The following is a 10,714-nucleotide window of genomic DNA, read 5'->3' as shown; positions in this document are numbered from 1 at the left end:
AGCCTGCGTAAATTCAAATATATCATTAGACTCGTGAAAATGTCAATTATTAAGTTGGAATATATGTATATGTATACGTTATATACATTGTAATTCGTTACTTCTGTAACTATTAATTCTCTAGTTGCGCACCACGTACCGCGCTTGACTCGTATCGCCGTCTTTTACTTAATTTATTGACATTTTCACGAGTCTAATGATATATTTGAATTTACGCAGGCTGAAACATGCGCTTGTTAAACTTATCAACGCGGTTATTGCGATAAATATTACCACATGCCTCGGTAATCGAATTGGTACCACGCCCTTCACGGAATGAGGGAGGTTCCAGGTTCGAATCCTGGCTGAGGTAATATTTTTCGCAATAATTTCTTTACAGTTTTTTAAATAATTAAATCGTATAGATTTAATTCCGGGGAGGGAAGGGTATTAATGTTCCAACGATAGCTGTGTTTCAAGTCCGACAAATAATCGGCGCGCAGTTTATTAAGTTGGAATATATGTATATACGTATATAAATTGTAATTCGTTACTTCTGTAACTATTAATTCTCTAGTTGCGCACCACGTACCGCGCTTGACTCGTATCGCCGTCTTTTAATTAATTTTTTAATAGCCTTGTTTTTCTTAATTGCGCTTTTGCATTATTTTCTATTTTTTAACATTTTACACCCCGAAGTATATACGTAGAAAGACAATTCTTACCATTTAAAATAACGCTGACATCGTATCGTATTATACAAATCAGAACGTTGCCTATTTTTGCATGGTTTTTTTTTTTTCAATTTCGGATCTATTTATACATGGAAATTTTGCTGAGTGTATATATCCATCGTGTGTACTTTGCCGAGCAATACGATAAGAAGATTGAGTAACTCGACATTCGGCATTCCGACGTTCGAAAGTTCTTACGTTATCTAATTTACCAGCGGAAGTCGTGTTTTTTCTAAGACGAGCATTACGCGATTTTACATCTCGACGCCACGCCGCGCCGAGTCGATACGTCAACGCCGTACGTCTCGGTTTAGTCAAGACGGTTCAAGTCAAAATTTAGTTGAACCTCTTCTCGTACTCCATCGGGGTATCCTTTTTCGTGCACAGCTGTTTATCTAGCACGAATACTTTTCGAGTTATCAGTTTTTCCCGCGAAGCGTTCCGACCGCTTATCTGCTACGTCAACTTTCTTGGGCCGTTCTCGTCCTTTTTACGTGACCCTGGATGTATATAACAATGTGGAAGAATATCGTATCCTCTCCCGCACCTCGCGACAGCGCGAGAACAGAAAAGATTCTGTGGACAATAAAACGGAGACTTTTCGGATGAGAGGAGGTGTCTGTTGTGTATGTGTTCCGTTCAAACGCTGCAAAAGTGCCCAAAGAATACTGCGCTCAGTAAATTTTCGCTGGCCATTTACGCAATATTTTACGACGTAAATGGCAACTTTTGGAGATCATACGATCGATGAATTTATCAAAAGTCCCGTGAAAAGTGTTGCAGCGATAAGTATTGTGGCCTTGTGTTGCAAAATGGAGTTGAAAGTGAATGGAATTTTTTGCAGTGATAAAACATAAAATAAGGATCAAACATGTTGTTTCACAATTTTAGAGACTTGCAAGAGAAAGAGAATATTCTTATTTGTACGATTATCCAAATTATCTACTTGCTAATAAAAACTAACTTGCTAATAATACATGATAATGGAGTGACGTATTTCTCTTAGTCTCCCCTATGTGTTCCAACACCATGTGCAAAGTACGTAAATACTATTTACAAAAGTGCATTGCACTATACTACCAGTGAAAATTAATTATTGGCGCACCGTTGCGCCTACTAATAGAAATGAATATGAACGAAAAGTAATTACAAAGACAGACGAAATAGGACACGCCTGCACGGCCTGCATCTTCTCGAAACGCCGTGTTAAAAGAGTATTGCTAGACTATATGCTTCATCAATTTCACTGTTTCTCCTTCTTGGTGTCCAACGAAACCGTAGAAACATCTGCCTCTTCCAGGAAGGTGATCTCGAGATAATGCCGCATATATGAAAACGCGCTGTGTACATAAAAAGTTGCTGCTCGCCTCCAGAACGAAGACACGTTTTTCTCCAATTCCGTGAATCGCCCATACATTTCCCTTTTTTCCCTTTCGCTTCTTTCACTTTGCGACAGATCTCGTCCAGAATTTTTCCACAATGGCCCCTTGAAATTTCACGCACTAGGGGCATCCCGTTTTTTTTCCTTCTCTATAGGTTTGATGTCAGATATTACGAAAAAAATTTTTCACGATGTAAAAGTTCAACTTCTTTTCCTTCGTTCGTTCATCTCGCTCTTTCCTTCCTTCCGCTCGGCTTTAGAATTTCTTATCGTAAGAGGAAGTTGATAGAAGAATTTAATCAAAGCCGCGAGAGTACATCCGTTTACGAAGCGTTCTTCTCCGAAACCACCAATATGGGTCACTCGACATTATGTCTGTTTAACATAATACAGTGAAAATATTTTATTAATATGATCATTATTCGACTAAACGTATTGGTTTAGGATTTTCTCCTAACATAAAAGAATATATGTTTTGTGATATTAAATCAATGACATTGTATTATCTATACCCGGCCTTTTCCCACAGCTAGCATCTAACGGCCATGTGCCACTAAGAAATTACGAAGTGATAACAGCGTATAGTTTATTATTTCCTCTGGACGAAGGCGGGCGTCTTTTTTCGGCATCCGGCTATTTAAACCATTTGAATTATGCCACACGGATCTCCCCTATCGTAGCTTCGATTCGTATCTCTTCGCGCCGCTCAATATCTCCAACTTCCTTTCTTGTTCGACACGTTCATCACAGTTTTCCGCGGAAACCAAGTTTACGCATACGCGTCATACGAATCATTCATAATTAATAGTTTACATAGTTCGCCGAAAATTTCGAGATCAATTTTGAACGTAAAGGAAGATAGCATCAGGTGTCACGTTGGAAATAAGCGTTATGATAAAAAGTAGCCACTTTCCAAGTTATATCTGCTCTCCGATCGTTATGTATCGCAAAAGATAGTGAACTATTCAAGGAGTAAAGTTTTAAAGTTCTAAAGTTCTTAAAGAAAATAGCCGAATGATCCGGGGAGACACGATTGATCTATTTCTTCTTTTTCTTCTTGGATTTCCGTCTGTTACGGACTGATCTTAACAGCTAGTCTGTTAAGATCACCATGGTTCAATCGATATATTTTTCGCGCAACCAATTTACTGTCACTGGACCCGAGCGAAGAAGACAAAGGGCAAGGACCCCGGGTGGTGGGGTTTAGGGCCTCCCTTGCGTTCACAAGATGTTCTGGAAAGCCGACGATGAGGCCGGCGTAGCGGCTATTATATGAGCGCAGGTGTCGGTGCAGATGTCGCGTAGCAGACGGCCCGCCACGATCGCACGTCCCGCTTGCGGTACCGCGTCTCTCGAAATTTTAATAAAACGCGAGCGAAAGAGAGAAGCTAGCCGGTCCCGTATATTTGCCTCACGACGCGAACCCGGGTGTTGCGACTGTACAAACACGCATGCACACACGGTTTCAGCGCCATGCATTCTTGTCTTCGCGCATTTCTGCATAGATTTGAATGCGGATCTGATGTCGAGGATCTCGTAGAGACAAACTAAACAATCAGTGATCGGAATCAGCGAGCGGAAGTAAGACCTGTCGTAAGGTTCGGGCTTAACGCTGGGATTCTAACTACTTTGTTCTAAATGGTTACTTATTAAATATAAGTTTTTTCTTACGATTTGCATTAGAAGATTAAGTTTTTCTTTACGATTTGCATTCGAAAATTAAACTTCTATATAATTATATTAAAATTATATAGAAGTTATATTAAAATTTATATAGAATAATATGGTGTCTCTCTCTCTCTCTCTCTCTCTCTCTCTCTCTGTAAAATTATTCCTGGCAGGGAGATTGAAAGCTTATTGAAACATACAGTTCTTGTGCTATTAGGAAATTTATGTCTATGTTTGCCGCGTTTATTACACGTAACTGTTGAACTCTCTATTGATTTGGAGATACTTAGAAAAATTGAAATAGAAGTGTCAAGGTTTTCTCTTTTTCTTGTCGAAGAAATTGCCGTGTTTCCTTACTTTTTAATTTTATTACTTCCGCCGACAATAAGAAAAAATTTTGTTTCAGGTAGAAGTCGAGATGTTGTGATGGCTGGTAGGTCACGACGTTCGAGCACAGAGCTCGAACCAGATTTATCGGCGCCAACTGCCCCAAAGAAACCCAAGCAATCCGAAACCTCGTCCGAATCGTCTGGAGAGGAGCACTTAACGGAAGTGGAAAGTACCGAGGCGCCGCCGACCACGAGTGAGATATCTTTGCAGGCGGAGGTTGTGCTCGTCCGGGAAGGGGACAAACGACTCTCAGATGTTACGGAGGAACAGGCGGGAACGTCGAAGCAATCGGTTTTGATCGGCGAAACGTCCCCCCCGGAATCGACCGAGACGGATCTCCCCGAGCGAGAGAGCGAGACCGCGCCGATCCCGAGTACCTCGAGAGAAGAACCCGAAGAACAGCTCGGCACGCTGAAATCCATTGTAATGAAGTACAGCGATCAGGGCGAGCTCTCTGGTCCGTCCGGGAAAAGATCGGAGGAGACGACGATACAAAGTTTCTTACTGCGCGAACATGCGTCGTACGAGGACCTGTCCCTTATCGGGAACGGCGCTTACGGGACGGTGTACAAAGCTAAGGATAAGACTAGCGGTCAAATCGTAGCACTTAAGAAAGTCAGGATACCTTTGACGGAGGACGGTCTGCCTATGTCCACGCTAAGAGAGATTGCCGCCCTGAAGTCGCTCGAGCGATATGAGCACCCACATATCGTAAGTACCTTTTAATCACAATATAATCTCTATTAATAAAATAACTACGTACCACGAATATATTGCGAAATCTTCAATATTCTGCATTTTCTAGCAAAAATAGGATATTGTTATTCATTAATTATGTTCCTAATACTTAATAACGTAAATGTAACATAAATACGATATATATGTTTGCTCTCTTCCCAGGTCAGATTACTGGACGTCTGCCAAGGAGATTATCTTGATTTACCGTCGGGTGACGGTGAACGATCCGAAAGGCTGGACCGTGGTCTCACCCTCTGGTTGGTGTTTGAACACGTTGAAAGAGATCTCGCTTCGTACATTGCTCAGCATCGGAATAGCTCGCCACGATCGGGCATCCCGCCGTATCTCGTGAGGCAAATGTCGAAAGAGATACTCTGCGGGGTAGAGTTCCTACATAGCCATAGAATAATACACAGGGACTTGAAGCCGCAGAACCTTTTGGTAACGCGGGAAGGGAGAATCAAGATCGCGGATTTCGGTCTGGCTAAGACCTACGACTTTGAGATGAGATTAACTTCCGTGGTACGTGGACAGATATAGCATATACAACGTATTACAAATTATGTCGACCACAAATATCTCGACAAATTCAGATTATATTTTGATTGATTACAATATTTGAAATTAAAATTGAGCTTATTTATTATAATCTTTTCTTTAATGAGATTAAAGTGATTTAAAATCAATCGAAAAATATTGGTTTATTGATTTATACATATATTTATATTTTAACCTTTTAATTTTAAATATTAAATTTATCAATAATAATGTATAAAGACAATCGCCGTTTTGTGTTTTACTTTGGTAGCTGTAGTTTAAAGAAAATAAGCAATGTTTGATATATGTATTATTTAATATCGCTATTAATAAAACCTTGTGATATTTTGTACATCTATAGGTTGTAACCCAATGGTATCGAGCACCTGAAGTACTTTTAGGATGTTCCTATGCTACTCCTGTAGATGTTTGGTCTGTCGGATGCATACTGGCAGAACTTTGCAAGCTGGAACCGTTATTCCCAGGTACCAGTGAAGGCGATCAACTGGACAGAATTTTCCAGTGAGTTACACTTTTCTATACTTTTTTCAGAATAAAATTTGCATCTTCCAATATTTTTCTATACATTTCGCGCCCTTCCGTTTTTTAGAGTTTTGGGTACTCCGTCGCAGCAAGCGTGGCCAGAGAATGTATCGCTCAGTTGGACAGCTTTCCCATACAGACAACCCAGACCTCTCGGTGCAATAATACCAGATCTCAGCGAACATGGATTAGACTTAATAAGGAATATGCTCATGTTTGATCCTCATAGTCGTATAACTGCAGCTCAAGCCGTAAGACACCGATACTTTTCCGAGGAGGGCGTACAATGACTGTTCCATAAGTTATGTAGACTTATTGCTGGATTAATCTGGCAAACTCAGACTGACATAATTATATTCAGGAAGAGAAGTATATATATATATGTATAATGTATATGTATGTATATATATATATATATATATATATATCATTTAAACCTACTACAACAGTATAAAATATTATAGTACACACGTAGAATTACTAGTAACACGTTGATTATTAAATATCTAATCCGAGTATTAACGATCACTCGTGCGTATAAATGCTACAATATTATAAATTCAATTAGCATTTAAATTTGTTATATCGTATTAAATAGTCATTATACATATCCCTTACTTTTACACAACTAGCCTTGCGTAATTAAGTTATTAACAGTAAATATATAACAACTTAATAAGTTTAAGAAATAAGCTCCATAATATTTAAGTTAATTTATCCTAGGTACCTTTATGTACAATGTGAAGATGAGACGATTATTATTATTATTTTTGATATGTTATTTATTTACATAATAATGTCTTAACGTTTCAGTCAGTTGTCTTTTTATAATGACGTTATGAATTATACCTCTCAGTAACTTTTTTTTTATTTCACAGCAGTTATTACTTAGCGGTTAATAGTTTAATTGTATGCACGACATTTGCATTAGTTACGTAAAATACGCGTAGTTGCGGCAAATCCTATTAGAGATACAAAAAAGCGATCATATGTATGACATACCTAACTTAAGTTTTGATTCGATGTGAAATTAGTGTAAATTTAATTGTAAGATAACGCTATGTATATTTTTTTTATATAAGTAGAATTACTTTTCTAAGACTGGGGCCTTTTGCGACCCATTAGGGACACGGGAATGATTTAAAGATCTTCCGAAGAAAACCAGAAAGCGCACTGCCATTATACTTTGTATGTACCATATGAGCCATTGCAATCATTAATAGCGTATTTTTATTACTGTACAATATCGACGACACGTGTATAAAGCAATAAGTAACAATAATATTTATGTGCCCTTAGGGTGCATTATTGTGTTAAGAATGTCGAAAATGGATAAGCGTATTATTAAGAGAAGACTGTCCTATGAAATAAAAGTTTTATAGTTTTACATGCAGGACTCTGGCCTGTAAGTCTGTAATCTCCCCGTGATATGTTCATCTGTAAACTTGCCGACTTTTTACAATGTCGTAAAGAAATGTGGAAAGCGAAAAAGGAAAGAGCGTGCGTTTAGTTGGTTCTCAGCAGTAGTCTGGATTTGAAACTCGCGCCTCGAGATCTCGATCGTGGCTGCATGGACGCGAACGTCGCGACCTTCGGACCATAATAAAATGGAATCCAGATAAAGTAAATAAGGCATCGAAACGTAAACGCGAAGCTGACGATACGCACGTTACTGACTGTCGTAGTCGCGACAGCGATTTTCGACATGAGATTGCTATCGAACGTCATCGCAAATGCGTGCAAACATTTGACAGTTGGTGGTAACCTGCAGGTCTGCATCGCCGGCACCGCGGGATCCGCCAGTTACAGAAAAATGGCGACCGAGGTGGAGAAGGCGCAGGCCGCCGCGCCGGAAGGTGACACGATATTTGGGAAAATAATACGTAAAGAAATCCCATGTAACTTTATTTACGAGGACAGCCAGGTAAGCAGTGGCATAGCACACGAAGATTTACGTCCTTTCTGTTGAATTACGTGACAAATCCGACTTACCGGCGTCATTCAGACGCTTGCATTTAAGCTTGTTATCGAAAATATCAAACGTTATTTTGGTGCGATATTGCTTGTCTTAATACAAAAAGTGTGGCTAAAGCGAGTGATTGTATTATATGTCATCTAGTCGTAGTCGCAAAGTATATCGCATTTACGTATGTATGCAGCAAAAATTCTGCGTCCAATTATCTAAAATGATTTGCTCTTCTGTCTATAAATTATTACATAATCACACTTGCTCGAGTCTACCGAGTTATCATAGTAAAGATGTTGACTTGTTATTTTAGAAAAATTATAGATTGAAATATTGTCATAGATATTATATGTATGAACTATTTTTTTTTTTATATATTGGTAATTGCTTAATGAACGACGATAATGAAACGTTTAAATAACACATTTTTATTTAATAAAAATTATATTCAGTTATTTTTATTTAATAGAGCGCTGATATTAAGATGTTTTATGATTTACAGTGTGTTGCGTTTGATGATGTAAGTCCTCAAGCACCCGTGCACTTTTTGGTAATTCCACGAAAGCCGATTCCGCAGCTCTCGAAAGCTCAAGATGAGGACGAACCTTTGCTCGGTCACCTAATGAACGTCGCTCAAAAAGTTGCCAAGCAAAAAGGTCTGACGAATGGATTTCGCTTGGTTGTCAACGATGGAAAACACGGTGCGCAGTCTGTGTACCATCTGCATCTGCATGTTCTTGGTGGTCGGCAGTTACAGTGGCCACCCGGCTAAAGTGTTATACATTTGAACATAAATTTGATTTCCATTATGAAGTCTTTATCTTCTGTTATAAGTATCGATAAAAGTGAAAATACATGATTAAAGGATATTGCATAATAAAATACGTATTATTATCAATAATATGTATTTATTATGTACTTATACATATATTAGAGAGAATATGATTGACAATATCATTAATATTATAATCGCGTTTCTCGCGATTTTTATAGATGCAAAAGATATGTTTATAAAAACGGCCTCATTTATTTATGGTTTTAATGATTGGAAGAAGTAGTTCTGTTGTTTATCTTCTTTCATACACTTCATATACAAATTCAATTCCATTTTCTTCCTGTGTACCTTGTGGTACCGCTGGATCCCTGGAAATATTATTAGCTATTGAAAGACGGTGACATATGAATGTGAAACATAAAACCCAACAGAGAAATATTAATACTTACTCAATTGACACGAAGTCATTCGGAATAAGGGGAAAGAACGTATCGCATTCAAATTTTTTCTTTATACGCGTCAGGTACAATCGTCCAAAGTGTGGAGATTCCATAGCGCTCTAATATAAAGTTATACAATAATTGTTATATCTAATTTAAATTTATATTGCTAATATTTACGCCTTCATTACCGTATTAGATTTGTGTTCTTTTAGTCGCACTTTCTTAAAATTATTTCTCTTTCCTCTGTCCTTGAGTCGCGAGTACTCGTTTTAAGTTAAATGTAGAAAATATTTATAGCATCGCATTTAAAAAGGACAGACCTATTTTTTTCAAAATTACGTTAATTCATTGTACAAAATACCTTGTACACGCTACTTCCTCCTATTACCCATATCCTTTCTACTTGATTCTGCATTTCTGAAATCACGTCAAGAGCGTGTGGTATACTCTTGCACACTATCGCCTCGTCTCCGCAATTCCTAAAATTGATATACGATCTCTTATCTTCTGAAGAATTAACATTTCTTGATATCTCATTTCACCTATAATTACAATAATTGCGAAGTCAACACCATGTTTATGCGGTTCTTCAGAGGTCGATACTTCCCGGGGATACACTCCCACGTGCGCCGGCCCATAAGTACGACGTTCCTTTTATTTCTGTCCTTTGTGTCAGTCGTCATGCGCGTGAAGAACGCCATTTCCGTCCTACGTACGAATACCTGGTTTAAATGTTTCTTCGAGCTCAGTCACGTATATAATTTATTAACAATCTTACTTTAAACGCCAAGGTAAATTGCCATTTGCTCCAATGCCCATATTTTCGCATGCTGCAGCGATTAGCTCCAATTTAGGTGGCATATTGAGATACACTCTCGAGTAAATCCGGTGCAACAGTCCTGGACCATGCGATAATATCATTAAATTCCGTTTTTTTTTTTAAATCATAATGGCAAAAAAGGTTTTATTTGCAGTTTTGTTACTCCATTAAAGTAAAATTTTTAATTTAGTATAGGAAAAAAACGAAATATTAATATTGATTTTTCAATGTAATTACGAGTTTAAAAAAGCGACAATCACTCAGATGTATCAGATACGATTACAAATCATAACATAGTCGCTTTAATTTATATCTTATCAAGCAATCAAGAAAATTACAATTCCTTTCACTTTGTCAATGTCAATGACAAAACTGCTATAACTCGAAGTCTCTTGAAAATTTGCTTGAAAAAATATAAGCTTTATCTCTCTAATTATATTATAATAACTATAAAAGAATTTATAAATTGTATTTAGCAATCATATATTTTGAGGCAAGAGCCTTAAAATTTATGATTTTTCAGAAAAATTTGCATATTTTTACTTCTATTCTTAATTTTCTATCAGATATTTTCTCAGTTATACTAAAAATCCGTTTGGTTTTTACAGAAGATGTTGGCATACAAATACTTTTACACAATTCCTATTATGTTTTGTAATCAAGATTCCATAGTTCACTAGTATGAGATTCTTAAGGTGATCCTAAAGCCGTGATCCTAGCCGGTTTTTTTCAGTTTTTTT

At 37.6% G+C, this 10,714-nt stretch overlaps 3 protein-coding genes across 8 annotated transcripts in view; 2 read left to right on the top strand and 1 right to left on the bottom strand.

The window, feature by feature from the left end:
* The window catches only part of LOC112459513 (cyclin-dependent kinase 4-like), a 16,390-nt gene extending 9,033 nt beyond the window's left edge, over positions 1 to 7,357 (top strand). For 4 of the 5 annotated variants that reach the window (XM_025023635.1, XM_025023634.1, XM_025023637.1 and 1 more), the window contains exons 2-5: positions 4,169 to 4,863; positions 5,053 to 5,412; positions 5,789 to 5,949; positions 6,038 to 7,357. In XM_025023635.1, coding sequence (XP_024879403.1) covers positions 4,189 to 4,863; positions 5,053 to 5,412; positions 5,789 to 5,949; positions 6,038 to 6,260 — 1,419 coding nt within the window. In that variant the 5' untranslated portion in view covers positions 4,169 to 4,188 and the 3' untranslated portion in view covers positions 6,261 to 7,357. The remainder of the gene's footprint in view (positions 1 to 4,168; positions 4,864 to 5,052; positions 5,413 to 5,788; positions 5,950 to 6,037) is intronic. The other variant, XM_025023636.1, reaches the window with a different exon arrangement.
* Positions 7,358 to 7,570: 213 nt separating this feature from the next.
* Positions 7,571 to 8,876, top strand: LOC112459511 (histidine triad nucleotide-binding protein 1). The gene is made up of 2 exons (XM_025023633.1): positions 7,571 to 7,894; positions 8,439 to 8,876. The coding sequence occupies exons 1-2, from the start codon at positions 7,676 to 7,678 to the stop codon at positions 8,706 to 8,708; spliced, it is 489 nt and encodes a 162-aa protein (XP_024879401.1). The 5' UTR covers positions 7,571 to 7,675; the 3' UTR covers positions 8,709 to 8,876.
* An 81-nt stretch (positions 8,877 to 8,957) lies between these two features.
* LOC112459510 (dihydrofolate reductase) lies at positions 8,958 to 10,708 on the bottom strand. Of its 2 annotated transcripts, none has more exons than XM_025023631.1 (5): positions 9,933 to 10,708; positions 9,707 to 9,862; positions 9,516 to 9,633; positions 9,161 to 9,270; positions 8,958 to 9,079 (listed from the first exon to the last, which is right to left on the bottom strand). In XM_025023631.1, exons 1-5 carry the CDS (start codon positions 10,073 to 10,075, stop codon positions 9,004 to 9,006), a joined length of 603 nt encoding a protein of 200 aa, XP_024879399.1. In that variant the 5' UTR covers positions 10,076 to 10,708; the 3' UTR covers positions 8,958 to 9,003. The 2 variants fall into 2 exon arrangements, with proteins under 2 accessions (XP_024879399.1, XP_024879400.1); XM_025023632.1 differs by having other exon boundaries at positions 9,707 to 9,876; positions 9,933 to 10,078.
* Between the last annotated feature and the right edge of the window lie 6 nt (positions 10,709 to 10,714).

The sequence above is a fragment of the Temnothorax curvispinosus genome, unplaced genomic scaffold, assembly GCF_003070985.1.
Source record: "Temnothorax curvispinosus isolate PA1 unplaced genomic scaffold, ASM307098v1 QBEX01009885.1, whole genome shotgun sequence".
NCBI lineage: Eukaryota > Metazoa > Arthropoda > Insecta > Hymenoptera > Formicidae > Temnothorax > Temnothorax curvispinosus.
Note: the sequence above shows the minus strand (reverse complement) of the source record. Positions and strands in the feature narration are given on the sequence as shown.

Bases quoted from the DNA above. Each gene is read 5' to 3' on its own strand.
- LOC112459510 (XM_025023631.1), bottom strand. From the start codon at position 10,075: ATGATATTATCGCATGGTCCAGGACTGTTGCACCGGATTTACTCGAGA. The intron at 9,863-9,932 runs GTAAGATTGTTA...ATTCGTACGTAG, and splicing joins AATTTACCTTGGCGTTTAAA to GACGGAAATGGCGTTCTTCA. The intron at 9,634-9,706 runs GTAATTATAGGT...TATCAATTTTAG, and splicing joins GTGTTGACTTCGCAATTATT to GAATTGCGGAGACGAGGCGA.
- LOC112459511 (XM_025023633.1), top strand. From the start codon at position 7,676: ATGAGATTGCTATCGAACGTCATCGCAAATGCGTGCAAACATTTGACA. The intron at 7,895-8,438 runs GTAAGCAGTGGC...TATGATTTACAG, and splicing joins TTATTTACGAGGACAGCCAG to TGTGTTGCGTTTGATGATGT.